Here is a 19,164-nt window from a genome sequence, read left to right as displayed (position 1 = left end):
TAAGAATTGTTAAAAATAGTTTTTTGGGGGGAATAGAATTAGAGTGAAGTTTCAAGTTATGTTTTAGAAAGTTTTTAGGTCGTGTTTTATTTTTTATAACAAACCCTACCTTAGCAATTAGAAAAAAAATTTTTTTTTAAATGAGGGAGGGGCTAAAGGGGCAACAGAGCCCTCATCTCTTCCTGGCACTGTCTAGGAAAGAGTTCAACCAAGGAAACCATATCAGCTAACTCACTGACCCCAAAAGTGATTCTGGAATCTTCTTATCAGGTGCCGTTTCCCCAGGCAGGACACAGTTCACCAGCTTCCAAACTGAGACTATAGTGGTGGCTGTGTGAGCTTCTTAAATGCCAAGTACGTAGGAAAAACTTATATGGGAGCCAAGGCATAAAGAAGTGAATCAGGAGACTGTCAGCAAATACTCAATGTGCCAATAAAGCAAGTCCTTAGTAGAATGAGCACAAGTCCAGCAAACTTTAAAAGTAAATTTGTACCAGTGGATTCCTGGCAAAGCACAATCAGGAGTTCTCTCCCAAAGGCAGGAAGTGAGAATTGCCTCTTCTCACGTTGGCATTATTTATAGCCCTGGGTCTGATTGTGGGCTGTGCTCCTTATCAGCTGTGTGATATCAGGGGAGTTACCTAACCTCTCTGACACCTGGTTTCTTCATCAGTAAAACATGGAAAATATCGACCTCAGAAGATTGCCCTGTAGATTATCACATTATGACTCAGCTCAGGGCCCTGCACATAATAACGGCCCAGTAAATATCTCCCATGAGCAGAGCACTGAAATACATACATTGCAATTGAGGAATAGATAGCTAGGGGGAAACTGCTGTTCAGCACAAGGGGCTCAGCCTGGAGCTCCATGGCAGCCTAGAAGGGTGAGATGGGGGTAGGGGCGGGAGAGAGGATCTAGGGGGACGGAACGTGTGTACACTTAGAGCTAATTCACGTTGTTATACCGAAGACACCAATACAACATTGTAATTATCCTCCAATTAAAATTAAAAAAAAAAACCATAACAAAAGAAAGAGAATATGTACAAAAGCCCAAACAACCACAGACAATTCTATATGCTAAAACACAAAATAAGGGTTTATTGGTCTCACATTACAGACACATTTTATCATATGTAAGCATTACAGCAAGTTCTGTATAATGAGATACAGAAACAAACACCAAGAAAGGTTGTGATATAGCATAAGACATCCTTAAATGGAGAAATTCTACACAGGAAGAGGAACCTAGAGATCCTTGTGTGTTATTTCTCTTCTGTCTCTAGCTCTTCATATGTATCCATGTCAAAGATAATTTGTTGATAAATGTCCAGGCTAGCCTTTAAATACATTTAAGCTTTCCCCATGTTTATGAATTTTCTCCTCCTTGTATTCTATTCTATAAGTTCACTAATAAGTATAGAGCTCACACCACACAGATGGAAATAGAAGGATGCATACAGTTGGAGCTAGAGGTGTATCCAGTTTTTATTCACTTTGTGACCTTGAGCACATTATGCAATTTCTTCGTTCTTTGTCTGTTCAAGGGAAATACAATAATGTCTTCATCTCAGGGTTGTTATGGGGATTAAGTAATTGTATTTCACATGCCTGGCACTCAGTAGGAGCTTAAAGGTTGTTAGTTTCCCTGCTTTTCCAAAAGGAATCTTAGAGATCATCACCCTTCTCGTTTGACAAATGAGAAAGCTTAAGACCACAGAAGTTAAAAAAAACCCACACATCTGAAGTCCCATTTCTACACTCTTTCCTCTGCTGTCCTTTCTCTTATTAGCTTGTTTAAATTCAATAGAGAAGAGAAAACTCAGTGGAATCAAAAAGTATTCTTTTCCTCTTTTTAATATAGGTAAGCCACCAAGAGACTTTTAAAGTAGGAGTCAGTTTTATGAAAGGTAATAAGTCGTCTAAGAACTGTTCTAAATCCTCAGAGATATTAAAAACAGAAGTTCTGTTCTTCCAAGATTTCCATAGCAGACGTAAGTATTCTGTGTGCTTTGGCACCAAGAACCCCAGCACTGAGTATTTATCTGCACATTTCAATTCAGGCCTCCGGAATTTCTTGCCCATGGAATTGGCAGAGGAACCAGACTTCAGTATTCAAAGTGGTCAAGTTTGCGCAGACACAGCTGTATTTGAAGTCCAGCTCTCTTCCATTAGTCAACAGAACTTGCACAAAATGCAAGTAATTTAAATTTAAGTGTTGAGATCTTACCCTGCTTTCGTATCTGTGTCATCTTTTCCCAAACCTGAAGATCACCCATGGATAAGCCAAGAGAACCCATGATCATGTGCATGACGGAAAAAAAGCAAAATTGGGCAACCTGTAATTTAGCTCTTGGCCTCTTCATTTAAGGAAGAATGGCAAGCTTTATTCAGCAGGAAGGAGATATTCAATACTGCCATTAAAAATAGCTAAAAGAGTCTGTTATTTCTTTAAAAACATGTTTTTAAAATAACATATTACCATACTAAAATTGGTTGAATTTTGTTTTTTAAAAAATATGTATATTAATTGATCTCTCTCAGTTGTTTCAGTTGCCTCCTTACCAGTCTCAAGTCAAGTTCTTACTCTGTTCAGAAGCACCAGGAAGCCTTAACCATCACTAAGGCCACTTGTGGCCGCTGATACATGGAAACACAGCCACTGGAAATAGGCTGTATTTTTGACTATACCAGTTGCTCTTAGCAAATTGCTAACACAGAAAACTATATCGGTTCTTATAACTCTTAATGGTCCAGCCACAGTCCGCTTATTTTTGTCATAGGGATCTACAGAAGGGCACAAAATTGGTGAAATAAAGGCAGAGGCCTATGAGACATCACTGTGGCTTTTGAGGGTAACAAATGGCTTCCAAAAACTGCTTGTTGCTTTGGCATTGGGGAACTTTTACAGCCTGCATGGTAAAAGTAGCTATATGTTAACTTTCTTTAACAGGTCTAAGTTCATTTTATAGGAAGAGACAAGACTGAACAGTCAAACCTCTAACACTGCTATGTATTAAAATGTATTAATATACTTGGTTCTGTTTATCACAAATGATTTTTCTCAGAAGCAAAATCCTGTCCAAGTTATAACTAAATATGCACATTTAAGGGTCTTGTCAAGTGTATCTTAAAATAATTGTTTTTGTTATTCTGTGCTGCCATATTTATGCAATGTAGGAAGATTACACCAAGGGCTAACTATTGACCAGAAATGAACATTTGCTCCTTTCCAATAGTCATTTGACTGGCTATTAATCTTAGCAGTATTTACACAAGAAGAGAGAGACTGGAAACATTTTGCTTCCTAAAGCTCACCAGTTTCTGACAATAATACTGGACTCAAAAACAAAACTATGCATTCATCGCTTCTCTTATTAATAGTTGTAAGATGGCTTTTTTTTTTAAACTGTTCTATCTGGATCTCATCACGCATAACAAGAACCCATATTCTGTGACTTCTCTGTTTTACACATTAGTCTCAATTTATAAAATTATTTCAAATTCTGAAGTCTCGGGACATGTCCACATCCTGGGAGGCTGCTTGACGTGCTTCTCCTTCAAAATTTCTAGCCTGTAAGTTTCTAAAAGTTTACAGAAAACCTTACACTTTTCTGAAAATTCTCTCCTGTAGAGCAATGGGATGAGGTGTTACATTCATTCTTGTTTCTGTTTTTGAAGGAATTCTTTCCAAGGACTCAAGTGTCTCAACTTGTACGAATCTCCTCCCCTCTAACACTTGATGCCACACGATCTTCATCAGTATTTGGATAAAGACAACATAGAAACATAACTAGGGCCTTGGAACCAACTATTTTCCCATGATGGTGATTGATAGCCTTCAATTTCTTTTATACTTTAAAAGAATATTAGAAAATATCTGAAAGAGGTATCAGGGTGGATATGAAAAGTCATTCTAAGTAACTTCATCTCTAAACTTTGATTACTAAATTTAGTTCTCAGAGATGGAGGAAGAAGAATGCAAATAAATAGAAATGAAGGACATCTTACCCAGATACATGATCAATCATTCCTAGCAAATAGTGTGATGCGATTTTAATAGAGTGGGTGGTGATCTAAGTCACATTTTCTAGTGTCAGGTTCTGTGTTGGACAGAATCCAAATTCTTAATAAAATTAAGCTATGTTAGCTCTCTCACTTTCCTTGATATCTCAGGCCAGTTAGAGAAAGAAAAGTACAGAAAAACTATACTCTTCTGGAAGGCTTACCTGGTGGCTCATTGGTAAAGAATCCACCAGTTAATGCAGGAGATGCAGGAGATGTGGGCTGATCCCTGGGTTGGGAAGATCCCTTGGAGGAGGGAATGGCAACCCACTCCAGTATTGTTGCCTGGAAAATTCCATGGGCAGAGGAGCCTGGCAGGCTATCGTCCATGAGTCACAAAAAAGTCAAACACGACTTAGCAACTAAACAACAACATATTTCCCTTCACATGCCATTTCCTCTCTCTCCTCTCGTCTCTCCCATTTCCCACCTTCAAAACAATAACAGATACCCAAATCCCAAGCCATTGCATATTTTTCTGGCCAAAACTCTCTGGGAGAAACACAATGATGAGTGTGCCCCGATGTCTCCCAGGTCCCCCAGACAACTTCAAACAAAGGACAGCTGAAATCTGGCCACGGTCACTCTGCTTGGTCCTGGGGGAGGACCCAAAGCGACTTCCCAGCTGACTTTACCTCCATTGCACTCTATCTCAGTGGGAAAGGAAGTGTATGGAGATGCTCCAAATGGCCTTGCTCCTCGAGTTAGATGCTAGTTTTATTCTGAAGCCAGTCAGTGAAGAGAGGCAAAAGCACGTAGTCTGGGTAAGCTGTTGCATGCCTTGTGAAGACGTGCTTACAACGCACTGGGTGATCATTAAATGGAGAGTGCAGGGATCTGGGGTCTGGTCTCGGTTTGACCTCAACACCCTCATCTACATAATGAGAGTTGAACCAGATGATCTCTAAGAGGTGTTAGTAAAGTGTTGGAAGAGATCCCAATTTGTTTCCGGTCAAACAGATTCCTTAAATTGTATTTAAAACTTGTGTGTCCGTGTTTTCATTGAAGATGAACTATTCAGAACCATTAAAACCTGTTTCAAACTCTAAAGTTCCTCTAAGTGATTTTTTACTTGAAGTCACTCTTCATTTGGCTTTTCAGGATATAAAATCATAACTTTTTCAAGTTTATTCTTAGGAACTAAAATAAGCAATGCATATGTCCTTTCCAGCAGTAATCCTTTGATGAATGTTTTAAAAATTAATCTAAACATTGATTATAAAGTATTTTAACTAGGAAAATCACCTGCTATGTACTTTTTAAAAATAGATTCTAAATAGTTTTAGGTTAAAACAATTGACTAATGATGTTACAGCCTCTGTTTGTGTGCACATGTAAACCTAGATTAGAATACTTTGTTTCTAAAAATAACAGTATTTTTTTTTACAAGTTTGAAGTTGTCAGTTAAGGTTACACACATATTCTTAAGGAAATTTGAAATGGTCTGTAAAAACAAGTGGCTTTGAAATCATAAATACAAAAAAATTTTTATTTCCTTTTGGAAAATGATCCTTAAATGACTTTTCCCCCCAAGAATCGGTGATTTATATTCTAGTAAGCATTTTGGAGTCGAAGCAATTCCACTACTGACTTGTTTTGACTATGAGAAATTTCTTTTCATTTCTCTGGTCTTCAATTTATTTTTGAGCCTAAAAAATAAAGATACTGAACTTGAATGAAATATTCTCAAAGATCCCGTCTACTCCATGGTATTATGGCTGTTCTTGGGATTCTAAATGCCCTATTCTCAATACAGCTATTCTAGAGCTTAATGGAGAAAAGACAGTGCTTTCATATTAGCTATGTTCTAGTTCTTTTATTAATTACGAACAAATTTTCCTTTCTTGTCCTGAGTTCACCTGAATGCTCCTAAAATCTAAACACATCAGGAAATAAGAGAGCTTTATTTTTAATAGGTTGCTCTCTTCCTTTATGAGTGAAAGAAGTTTCACAATGTGTATTTAATTTTCCTATAATTTTTAAAAGGCAAATTTCTCTGGGACCATGAAAGAATTTTCTGATATATCCAGACTATATAGAAACCACCATTCCATCTGGCTGAAAAGTAAAGGCTTCTTTAAATTGACTTGGCCCGGTTCCCAGGCCTTTAGCAATATCTGAGAATTAAGTCCATCACCTTCAGAAGCTACAATAACTCTTGGATTCACTGTGGTCCCATTTAGCACATTGCTCTATAATAACATAGTTGTGAATAATATGAGAAAGCTGATTCTCCTTCCAAAGGCACTGAATTTATAACTTAGGATAGAACGTCTCTGAGACAGTGTCAGTTTTAAAGTTCTTTCAAGTTGGTTAGTTACTAGCCATTGGGGACATGTTCTTTCTTCCTTTTCAAAAGTTATTTCAGTTGTCAAACTGTTTCATACAAATATGGTACATTTTGTTTTGATACCTTAACACTCACGAATTAGAGGACACATTTTTAGGGGGGATATTCTCTGCTAAGGAGGTCTTTTCATAAAGACCACCACTTACACTCCCCAAGCCACAGTGATTCTGTACGCACAGGAATGCTGCTCATGCATGCCCACCACGGGAAAGGAAGTCCAGCACGGAGGTGAACGGTTGTGGCTAAGGAATTACACCTGTCCCCCTTGTAGTTACAGAAACATTTTGTAATTTAGAATCACAGAATTCTACAAAAGACAACGTCATATTGTAGAAGGTATCCTATAACATCATCTTATCCAAATCTGCCACACCTAATTTTATAAACAGGAAAGAGGGACAATGGGAGGTAACAGGTGTACTTGAAGCCACACAGCCTAGTTGACTTAAATCCCAGACTCTTGCGAATCCTTCAAAGTTCTCGTGACACCTCATGTGGAGAACCTGTGGAGAACCTGTGCAGAGTGAAACTATCTAAAACTGCTCCTTGCGCAGAATTTTTGATGAATGGTTTCTATTATGATTTGCCTACATTTTACCTTATATCTAAATTACTTCTTAAAGATTTGTGAACAATCAAAGCTAAAAGTATGAGACCACTGATAACTTCTAGTTTTCTCATTATAGTCCTAATTGATGGTTGCTCCGCTGCTTCCACTAGAAATCAAAACAGTTATTTTGCTAACATTCAAGCAGTTGGAAAATTTTGTCATATCCCAAATTTTGTACTTAAAAGAGATGCTTATTTTTAAAATAGAAGTTTTTTTTTCTATTTCAGGTCATTAAGGAATACTTCTCGAGCTATAGTATTCGGGGCTTGTCCTTTTAAGTCCATTGGCGTGCTTTCAAGTCTCAACAGCTAGCTCCTATTCAAAATCAAAATACAAATTGCAGTAACTCTCTAATGCCACAGTAAGTTTAGAGAGATGCAGTATGCCTTCTGTTAGAAAAAAGTCAAATCTGGTGCCAAATTATAAAAAGGCGCAGTTTTGGGGACAGAATGGAAATTGAATACACCGAGGTTGCTACTTGGGAAAATGATCAGTATATAATCTAATATCTTTAATTTTATATACATGAATATAATGTATGTCAACTTTGTACATGAGATACATATAGTATTTAAACATTTTACTCAACAGATAAGAATTTACAATAACAATATAACTGACTAAAGAGCTGTCCACTCAATATACTTAGATCTGTACTTTAACAGGAAAAGAATTGAATAGTTTACAATCATAGAAACACTGACATTTGAAACAAGACTTTATAAAATAATTTATATATATATATATATTTATATATATATATCCTAGCATCTATTGAGAGGAATGATTTTCATTTGTGGCTGTGTGCAATGAATGGCATATTTTAAATTTTTAGGTAATAAAATAATTTAGAAGCAGTCCATGCAGTGGTCAAAGCAAGGGATGGCAGTTCCTTCAAGACGTCCGTCCTCTCTGACATCAGCGGACATCAGACACACACGCGGTACCACTGGGGCACACTCAAACAAGGCTCCTCCAGCAATTAGTTACATAAACTCCAACATACACCCGTTGATATCCTTCCTTCCGAAGTACAAGTATAGGTCACAACTTCTCTTAGCTGGGGGAGCAGTAGTCAGTTTCTACTTAAGGTGACTCTGTCTCTCCTGAAGTTCTACGTGATGCATCTCCATATGAGGTGACTAACAGACCTTTCTGGTTTTCACCACTTTACTCTGATACTTCACAGAGTGCCCTCCATGTCCTGTGACGTAAACATCCAGCAGGTAAGATTTTCCAGGCTGAAGACCTTTAATTGTTTCTGTGGTCACTGCTTTTTGCAGATTCTGACTGTGGAAATATTTACAGAGGACCTTCTCTGATTTCTTCCTGGTATCTGGGCCCAGGCATTGGTTTTGCTCTCTTTTCTTCTGGTCTTCATTGTAATTATCATCCACTTCCTTTTTGTAGATGCAAAACTTGTTCCTTTCCTGGGTGCCTAGCCAAGCCACCGTGACCGAAGAACAGGTGCGGAGCTTGTCGAAAGCTTTGATGCGCCTGTCTTCAGGAAGAGAGGGAAACGACTGCTTACTGGGCCGGGTGGTAGCCAGTATTTTCAGCATAGACGCGCCCTTCTTGTTTCCCTTCAGTCGGATGAGATATTTGGCTTTTGGTTTTCCTCTCAGCTGAAACTGCCGAATGCCTTCCACATTCTGAGACAAAAGGAGCTTCCCATCTCTTCTCACTTGGATTTGGACGGCGTCCAGACAAGAGTGAACGAAGAAGGTGACCTTCTGGTGAGACGGGACAGGGGCAAACCGTAGAAACTTTGCCCCCTTCCTTTTAACGAACACATCGGTGACTTTCCCGTCCTTCAGCTCCACCGTCTTCTGTTTGGCTTCCTCCTTGGTCCTGGCAAAGGTACCCAGGTAAGCTGTGCTCATGTTGCTGTCGCTGTTAGCCACGAAGACGTCGAAGTAGTACTGCGTGTCGGGTTTCAGATCGGAGACGGTGAAGATGTTCTTGTTTCCTATGCAGACCTTCTGAATGTCCGCCTTGGGCCTCGAGTGAGCATGCCGCCCTAATTTGGGGGAAGGCTTCGTCAGGAAGCTGCGCTCTTTAGCTGAGTTCTCCGAAGCAAACCCGAAGTGAGCAAAGTCGAAAGGGCTGAAGTCCAGGCCGGGTTTGGGGGCCATCATGAAAGCGTCGTCCGCACTCAGCTTGGCTTCCACCGCGCAGAGACTTTTAAAGTTGTGCTCTCTGCTGACGACCACACAGTACTGAATGGGCTGCTTCAGCACTGAGGCGGTGGGGCTCGGCTTCCAAGCCAAGGTGACAGTGGTGCGTCCCAGGGACGTGACATCAACTCGCGGGTCGTAAGGCAGTTCAGGGTAGGGCTGGTCAGACTCTGGAGTTGTGGTGGCATAGACTTTGAAATGCGTGTCTTTCTCTGTTGAAAGAAGCTCCAACTGATACAAACCAGACGGAGAACTAGAAGATATGAAATACTCCACGTCGTTGCCTTTGTAGGAGAATAGCTCCGTGCCTTCCTCATTAATGATCTGCTGCTTCTGCTGATCTAGAGGCTCTGGATCACCTAAAAGACACAAAAGAGGCACAGGCTACACGTCAGTACGTATGCACAACCTTAAATGGTGTTTGTAACAATTCAATTTAGTTTTTATCCATTATAAAAAGAATACATGTTCCTGTAGAAAACTGGGAGATACAAGAAGATAAAAAGACTATCCATTAATATATGATCTGGAGACAGTCCTTTATTAATAGTTTGATTTCTTTTTTTTTTTAATAGTTTGATTTCTATCAGGTTTTCTTCTACATGTTTCATGCAATTGATACTATTCCATTTTTCTCTGTAACTTTATAACATTTATTATCATGTATATAGGTACCCAGAGAAACCTCCCTTTTTTCTCATTTATTATTATATAATAGAAATAATACAGTTGGTTAACTTTTGAGCATTATAATAATGCTCTTATATATGTAAGGCTTTCTGATTTTAAATGATTTCTTCAGAGTAGACTCCAATTAGTGGAATTTTTAGGTCAGAGGCTGCAAACCTCTTAGAGACTAATCCCTACTGTCAATCTGCTTACCAAAAAGATTCTACCAGTTTGCACTTGGATGGCTAGCCATTTAACTAATTTCACTTTTATTTGTAGGACCAGACAGTCTCATTAGAGATAGATTATAAACCATCAGTAAGAGGATATAATTTTCAGTGTGTAGAACACTTGCCCAGGAGGAATGAAGGGAAAGCATTGAAACTAAAATGTTTTCTTTATTTTTGTTAACAGATATCACACAGATATCAGTGTGCACATATGTGAGAGGACCCAGAAAATGACTGCATAGCCAGAGCAAGTAGATCTTTCCCAACCAAGCACAGGTTGAGAGTGAGGTATGTAGAATTTCATAGTCCTAAACCATGTGATGAACACAATCGTCACATGACTATTCCTTTTCTGTCTCATCGCTCCCCATATGCTGTTTCAATATTTTCCTAATTACAGTTCCCCCATCACTGTAAATATCCAGCTTGCTAACATCCTGTCACACCATCAATCTCAAGCCTTACTTAAAGCTAGGATGCCTTTGCCCCTTAAGTGGGGGTGAGGGTGGGGGGGAGCCGTGGGCAGCATCAACCCAGGGCCTCAGACAGACTCTACTTATTTCTTTGTATCTCGTTATTTGCTTTCCATCATCTGAATCTTCCTTAAATGCCTAACCGACTCCTCCTTTTGACTTTCTTTTCATCCTGGACTTTCAGGTGGTGCTAAATGCCCTTCTGTTCTCTCTTCCTATCTACCCTTTACTCCCCAGAGATCAGATACTCTCGTCCTGGTTGCATATTAAAATCACCTATAGGGGCTTTTAACACACCAATGTCCAGATCACACACCAAGGCATTTAAATCACAACCTCTGAGGCAGGATCCAGCATCTAAAGCCCCACTGGTGATTCCAAGGTTCAGGCAGGACTGCAAACCACAGCCAGGGAAGCTAATCTGAACCTCTTGCCTTTCCCTGCACCTTCAGTTCCCACACCTGTCTCAGTCTTTTTTTTTTTTTTTTTTTACCAAATCATGGTCATCTGATGTCATCCCCATTTCCCACATCTCCTTCCTCAATGCCCAACTTCTCCTATGCATCCATGCTGTTCTGTCTTACGAAGAGAAGGCTATATGTCTCATGTCTCATGTCTTTCAGCCATCCATCTATCCAGAGGTCTGGGACCAGATCTGTCGGGGTACTCACCTGAGCCTTCCCCGCTTGCCTCCTCTGGCAGCTCCTGGAGGCTCAGCTTCCACTCTAAGGGTGCATCGCAGGGCGTCACTGTGACGGACAATGGAGTGTTGTCCTCTTCAACCACAAAGAAATACCTGTGTGAGAGTGGACCACTTCAGACAGCTTGTCCTCACACTGAACAACTAAGAGTACTGGAAAAATCACTTGGTTTAATTTGTGTTCATTTAACAGAAAATCAAACTGGCTATCTGACACAAATCATGATACTTTCAGCATTATTTGTGGAAGTCCATAGCCCAAAGTTCTGCAACCAGATTTACCATCAACACGGTATCACATAATTAGATGTTGAACCAAAATGTGTTGATTGCATGTTACTTGGGTTAAGAATAAACAATTAACCCAGTTTGGGGGTGTTATTTAGCCCAGGCCCTGCCAGTGCAATGTAAGTCACAACAAAGGAATTTCCAGGGACATTACCCTACAGGTACTGCATTTTCCATAAATTTAGTGATAAATTTATAAGATATGGAGGGCACTCTAAGGCACTAACTATTCCAAAAGATCATTTTTACAGCTATGCCCTTCTAGAATGGATGTTGATCTCTAGCAAAATAACACTATCATCATGTTTTTACATTGTTGATGTTGTTCTGTTGCTTAGTCGATCAGTCATGTGCGACTCTTTGTGACCCCATGAACTGCAGCATGCCAGGCTCCCCTGTCCTTTACCATCTCCTGGAGTTTGCTCAAATTCATGTCCATTGAGTCAGTGATGCTTTCTAACCACCTCATTCACTGCTGCCCCCAGCTTTTGACTTCAATCTTTCCCAGCATCAAGGTCTTTTGCAATAAGCCAGCTCTTCGCATCAGGTTTTTACATTAGTGACTTTTACTCACAGCTTTACTATTCCATATCTTTTTGGAGAGAGGTATCTAATCACCATTTGAGAAATATTTTTAAAAGGTAAAGATTACTGTGTTAGTCAGTGGAAAGACACGTTTCTCTATCACTAAGATTTTCTGTTAATGTAAATAACCTAGTGATTTTAAAAGTTGGACTTCCCTGGTGACTCAGATGGTAAAGAATCTGCCTGCAGTGCAGGAGACTTGGGTTATAATCTCTGGGTTGGGAAGATTCTCTAGCTAGGGGAATGGCTACTCACTCCATTATTCTTGCCTGGAGAGTCCCATGGACAAGAGAAGTCCCATGTGGGGACTCCAGTCCCTGGGGTCACAAAGAGTTGGACACAACTGAGCGTGTCATAAGAGTTGAGTGATTTTAAAACAACATTTTGAAAGATTAAAGCATTCTGCTCTACACATTCTCCTTAGATTTTTTTAAATGATGGTCTCAAAGGAACTTTTTAGGGAGAATAAAAAAATATTGCCTATGTATAACAATGCTATATCTTCTTCTTCTGAATAATTTAGATGATTACGTTTATCTTTCAAAGCCCATAATCTTGCAAGGGCGGAAACAGTTTCCTCACTGGTTTCACCTCCTAGGAATGGTACCTCCTCAGTATCTCTTCCCTTTGGTTCTCTCCACATGCACCCCAATACCTTCTCCCGCCTGACCCCCACATCCGTTGGCTCTGTCAGCCTCCTTTGTGGCTCCTCTCCCCTCCCTGATCTCTAGCCCGCCAGGTGAGCCAAGGTCCCGTGTCAGAACACTTTTCTACCCATGCTCATGCCCTGTGTGAGCTCACCCAGGCTCACAGCTTTAACCTCTTGTATGTTAATGGTTCCCCAATTTAAACTGTCAGCCTGAATTCTTTTTTTCTCATATAATTGAATTAATGCATTTATGTCTGCTCTGGGTCTTTGTTGCAGTGTGTGGTCTTTGCCTAGTTGCAGCACAGTCTGTTGAGGAGCACAGGCTTCTCACTGAGGTTGAGTCTCCTGTTGCAGGGCATGGCCTTGAGCTTTAGCTCACTCGGGCTTTAGCAGTCGTAGCTCCCAGGCTCTAAAGCGCTGGCTCAGTACTTGTGGCGCACGAGCTTAGCTGTTCCATGGCATGTGGGATCTTCCTGGAGCAGGGATCGAACACCTGTGTCCTGCATTGGCAGGCAGGTTCTTTGCCACTGAGGCACCAAGGAAGCCACAGCCTGAATTCTTAACTAAGTTTTAGAAATAACTATTTTCTTCTGAGTTTCCCTGGTGGCTCAGCTGGTAAAGAATCTGCCTGCAATGCAGGAGACCCAAGTTCTATCCCTGGATCAGGAAGATCCCCTGGAGAAGGAAATAGCAACCTGCTGCAGTATTCTTGCCTGGAGAATTCCATGGACAGAGGAGCCTGGTGGGCTATAGTCCACGGGGTTGCAAAGAATAGGACACAACTTAGCGACCAAACCAAATCTTCTTGCCATTTTTCCTTTCCTAGATAATACTGAAAATTTCAAACTTAGGGTGTCTAATCCAAACTTCTCATTCTCTCCCCCAATCAGCCTCTCTTGTCTCTTCTCAGTAAATGACAACCCTAACCTTCCAGTTACTCAGGACAAACATTTTAGAGTCATTCTTGATGTTTTCTTTCTCTTCCACTCCACATACACTGAGTCAGCAGACATTTCTTGGCTTCATCTTGAAAACATAGCGACTCTATCACTTTGTTCCACTTTCTCTGTTAACATCAGATCCAAGTCATCATTTTTTCTTTCTTGAGCATTGTAGTAGCCTTCTGAATGGTGTTACTTGTACTTTGAGCTCCTCAGTTTATTTATCTCCTTCCAGAAGGCGATATCCTTATAAGCCTAAATCTGAACACACTTGCTACAAGCCCCCCAAGAGCTTGTTTCATTCAGAGAAAAAGCCACAGAACTTGCCGTGATCTGGGTCCCCAACCAAACCTCTAAACTCGGCTCCTCCATCCATTCCCTTCTTTACTCAGCTCCTTGCTCTCTTTGGAGTATTTATGGCACACTATTGCCTCAGGGCCTCTTACTTGCTGTTCCTCCACCTGAGATGTGTGAGTTGGTCCAAAAAGAAGTCTGAGTGTTGAAGAATTGATGCTTTTGAACTGTGGTGTTGGAGAAGACTCTTGAGAGTCCCTTGGACTAAAAGGAGATCAAAGCAGTCAATTCTAAAGGAAACTAACCTGAATATTCACTGGATGGACCAATGATGAAGATGAAGCTCCAATACTTTGGCCACCTGATGCAAAGAACTGACTCATTGGAAAAGACCCTGATGCTGGGAAAGATTGAGGGCAGGAAGCAATGGGGACAGCAGAGAATGAGATGGTTGGATGACATCACCAACTTGATGGACATGGGTTTGAGCAAACTCTGGGAGATAGTGAGGGACAGGGAAGCCTGGTGTGCTGCAGTCCATGGGGTCACAAAAAGTAGGACTCCACTGAGCAACTGAGTGACCACCACCTGAGATGCTCATCCTCTGGCTGTTGATCTTACTTGATCAGTCACTGCATCACTTCCCTTCTCAAGCACTATCTCACCATAGACCTACTCTGACTCTTTATAGAAGATATTACCTTCCTACTTGTGAAGTTCTCCTACTCTTTTCTTCAAAGCACTTATATCACTACCTGATGTATTACTTATGCATTTGTTTATTTTTTTTAATTTTCCACCTCGCCTGACTAGAATGCATACTATAAGAGGGCAAAGCATTTGGTTCAAAACTTAGGGAACAAAATAATTCTTCATAAATATTTGTTCAGTTAATTAATGAATAGGTTTAGCTTTTTGCTTTCGGAAAAAAAGTGCTTAACTGGTCAGAGAGCCTGAAAATTCCTCAGTGGTGGGATCTCTGCCAATGTCACGGTCATGTCATTATCCCTTTTGCTTTCTGTGCTTGGACCACGTAGGGCTTCTTTTGTTTTCCAGACTCAATCCCATCTTTGAGCCACTGGGATGTTTTCTCTGCCTGAAACACACCCTTTAGTCCTTACTAATATATATGAAAAAGTAAATAATTTTAATTGAAATATAGTTAATGTACATGCCTTTACTCTGTGTCACTTCTTCACTTCACTTTCTCTTACTGGTGTGGCTCAGGTTCTCTCACATACTCTGAGTGTCCTACACTTTTCACTTGGGGCACCTGTTTAATTTGTGTAATGTATAAACATACATTTATATTATTATTTGATTTATCATTTTCCCCACAAAGGCCCATTTAGGGTTCATTTTCCATGTCATTTTATTCCTAGCATTTAGCACAGATTTCTGCATGCAGAAGGTCTTGATAAACCTTTTTAATTAATGAATTACTAAACGAATAAATAGAACAGAAGAATCATAACACCCACCTTATTCTAGCCTGAAGATACCTATGCTTAGAATCTACCTGAAGATACAAAATCTGAATGGAAATATATGTCCCCCCCCACCCCATTCAAAGATGAATTAGGAATTGGAGGGTGGACTTAGGGCTGTAGAAGGACAAATAAAGTGAGGCCCCTATAAAAGTAAAAACAACTTGTTTAGAATAAAGATAGACGATCATCCAGGCAAAATAACTAGATGATTGAATTGTTCACAGTATGGAAATTTTATGTACCTTAAGCATCCATAAAGATGGGGGTCAAATGGTTTAATTTTCAGTTCAGTCAGATTTGGACAGTAGAGTTTTGTTCCTTTGGCCAGGTTGCATAGGTGATATTAAGCACATAAATACAACTGAACCTATCTACATTACAAAGAATTAGGTAAGACAAAATAATTTCTTTAGCATCATGTAATATAAAAGGTATTCAAAATTTTCTGCTTTTGTTTTTGGTTTTTACGTGGGTAGCAGAGCTAACCCGTGCTGAAATCCATGTGCAAGTTCATTTATTATCCTTCTCATTTCAGTCAAGAAAGTAGTTTGTTTCCCAAAGTAAGCAACTGTGTCTTAGTAACTTGAATACAGGCCATAAGCAACCAATAACAAAGAAAACAATGCCTGCATTCCACAAGGTAATCATTATACGTATAAAACTTCAGGGAGTCCCTCTAAGTCAACATTTTCATATGGAAACACTTATGATTTAGGGATAAAAGATAATCTGAATAAACTTCAGCAATTTGACAAACATGTATTGTCTACCAGGCACAGCACACTTGTGGAAGGGAGCTGCGATCAGAGACAATAGGATATGATTTACGAGCTTCAGGTATTCACTGGCTAGTAAGAGAGGCCAAAATGTGATAAATATGCTCCAAATTATAATGCTGGAGTGAGGGATAAACACTCCATGCACCATTTAGACTCTGGAATTTATGTATAAACATAAGAATAATTAATGAATCTGTTTTCTTTTGCTGTTCTTTGCTGCCAAACTTTATCTGGAATTTCATCTTTAGCTGTAATATCAACAATGCCTATGCGTATCTCCTGTCACATGTTTTAGCTCTAGAAATGACTGTGGCTTCAACTCTTTAACTAGTGCAAGTTAACATTACATCCAAATGGAGATATCAAAGTCTCCAATCATTGTTTGTGGAGAAGAAAAGACTGAAAGAATGAACAAATGAAAAGACTGAAAACACGGGAGGAAAGGAGCATGTGTTGTTCTGAAATGTCTTATAATAAAAACTTGTTACTTGGAAGGAAAAAAATGTAATTTTAAGACAGCTCTTAAAACCAAAACTTATTTACTTTTTAAGAGACTGGAAGATCAAGGAAAAACTATTTATTTGATTAAGTGATATGATTACATAATAAAGAATGCTGTCTTTTCAAGAATGCTGCAAAGCAGTGTACAAGTCCATATGGGAAATCAAAGAAATCGTTAAAGAAAAATTTGGATTCACTCAAAAATTTCAAGAGACAAAAGGATATAAAAAGCAAAATGGTTTGGCATGAATTCAGCTGATATTTAAGACTAATTTGAATCATTAGAACTGCCTTCCCTGCCCTCCCCTGTTTTCACAGACTAAATCTCTGTAAATACTAAGACATCAAGTTCCTTCAGTGTAATTATCCTTGCATTTTGTGCCTTTACTTATTCTTATGAATGTCCTTGAAAGAGCCATAATTATTTTATGTATTACTGACAAATCAGTTCCTAATCTATTACCTTCATTAAAATGAATAATTTCACTCAGGTGGTGCTGAAATGATACCCAAACAACAGGTCACATCAGTCACAAGTAAACTTATTATTTACTCTCATTCAGACTGTCCAGATGGCAACATGACTCTGCCACTCAGTGGAAGGAGATACCCACCTTCCATTCTTTGTGTCAATCAAAACTGAAGTGACAAGAGAAAAATGCCCTAATGATCTGCTATACCTCAATCTTTGGAAAATGAATTGTTGATGATGACATAGAGTATTATCCTTTAGAATACCAAGGCGCCCCAAATTAAAAGGAGAAATTGTTTTTGAAATATGATAAAGAGGAGTTTGGGCACTGCAAAATAAGTATCTTTAAATATATGTAGTTTATGTGATACATATATATTTGTATGATCTATATGTAATTTTTAAAGGTCAAAATATTTAGAAGCATGATATGAACTCAATTTGTTGATGTTGGTATGAAGATAAATGAGCAGTCACTTCTCATCACTGGTTTGATGCTTTCAAAACCCTATCATATTGATCAAAGAAATATCCTTATAAGACAGTGTAAACCCTTGAAGAATCACATGTATTAAATAATTTCATTTATCCTCCAGAGTCATACTTAGAAATTTCCTACCACCCAGAAGAAAAGAAAATCTGCTCTCTCCCCCCAAAAGATCACAGTCAGTGAGAATCAAAGAGCTACCTGGTGACTAGAAGTGGTACTACCATTTTTTTTTCCTTCAGTTCAGTTCAGTTGCTCAGTCGTGTCCGACTCTTTGCGACCCCATGAATTGCAGCACGCCAGGCCTCCCTGTCCATCACCAACTCCCGGAATTCACTCAGACTCACATCCATCGAGTCGGTGATGCCATCCAGCCATCTCATCCTCTGTCGTCCCCTTCTCCTCCTGCCCCCAATCCCTCCCAGCATCAGTCTTTTCCAATGAGTCAACTCTTCGCATGAGGTGGCTTTTTTTCTTACTTAGAGAAAAATACACAATGCTATTCAGACACTGGGCTTCCCTGGTGCCTCAGATGGTAAAGAATCTGCCTGCAACACAGGATAACCAGGTTCAATCCCTGGATCAGGAAGATTCCCTGGAGAAGGAAATAGCAACCCACTCCAGGATTCTTGCCTGGAGAATTCCATGGACAGAGGAGCCTGTCGGGCTATAGTCCATGGGGTCACACAGACTCAGACACGACTGAGCGACCAACACTTTCACTTTCATTCAGAGATTGATTGCAAATCATCTAAACTAAGTAAGTCTAAACGTTTACTTTCTTTCTTAGAGACACCCTTTCTGAGTTTATTGATAAAGGAAGTACTGCAGGGAGAATACCTTTTAGGTGTGTCTCTAAAGAGATAACTGCTAATTTCAGCTCCATCTGGAATTACTGACGAATCATGAAAAAATGCCTTGTCTCGAATTTGCATCTGAAAGAGTTCCTCATCTCGAGTAGGCAACTTCTGGGTCCTTGAGCTGAGTGGTAACAGCAGCCACAGCATACACCAGTGGAGAGGCACCATCCTGGGGCGACAAAAATAATTGCTTATGTTAATTCTATAGGCAAAACACTTGGGCAGTTTGCAAACTTTCTGATGGTTAACACTATTTTGGTTTCCACAGAAAGAACTGTATTATGTACTTTGGATACATACACATGAGCTTGAGGGCAACTTTGCTGGTTTGTTTTTCAAAGCATTTCATCGAGTTGATGATGAATTCACCAGAATTTCAGATACTAAACAGATTTTGAAACACAAGAACTCTTGGTGCATTAACTTCATTGGGTATTGAGACAGAAAATCTCCCCTTCAGTATGGCAGAAGTGGTCACTATAGATATCTCCATACAACTGCCTCAAAGCTTGAAATTTGACACAAATCACAGAGACCCATTG

General features: G+C 39.6%; 1 protein-coding gene across 2 annotated transcripts in view; it reads right to left on the bottom strand.

The window, feature by feature from the left end:
- Positions 1 to 1,076: 1,076 nt before the first annotated feature.
- NDNF (neuron derived neurotrophic factor) overlaps positions 1,077 to 19,164 on the bottom strand; it is a 51,513-nt gene continuing 33,425 nt past the window's right edge. For both annotated transcript variants that reach the window (XM_027543703.1, XM_027543704.1), the window contains exons 2-4: positions 18,603 to 18,791; positions 11,248 to 11,372; positions 1,077 to 9,563 (exon numbers count right to left, since the gene is read on the bottom strand). In XM_027543703.1, the coding sequence (XP_027399504.1) occupies positions 8,170 to 9,563; positions 11,248 to 11,372; positions 18,603 to 18,791 (1,708 nt within the window). In that variant the 3' untranslated portion in view covers positions 1,077 to 8,169. The remainder of the gene's footprint in view (positions 9,564 to 11,247; positions 11,373 to 18,602; positions 18,792 to 19,164) is intronic.

This window comes from Bos indicus x Bos taurus, chromosome 6 (assembly GCF_003369695.1).
Source record: "Bos indicus x Bos taurus breed Angus x Brahman F1 hybrid chromosome 6, Bos_hybrid_MaternalHap_v2.0, whole genome shotgun sequence".
Taxonomy (NCBI): domain Eukaryota; kingdom Metazoa; phylum Chordata; class Mammalia; order Artiodactyla; family Bovidae; genus Bos; species Bos indicus x Bos taurus.
The sequence above is the reverse complement of the archived record's forward strand: the minus strand, read 5'-3'. Positions and strand labels throughout refer to the sequence as shown.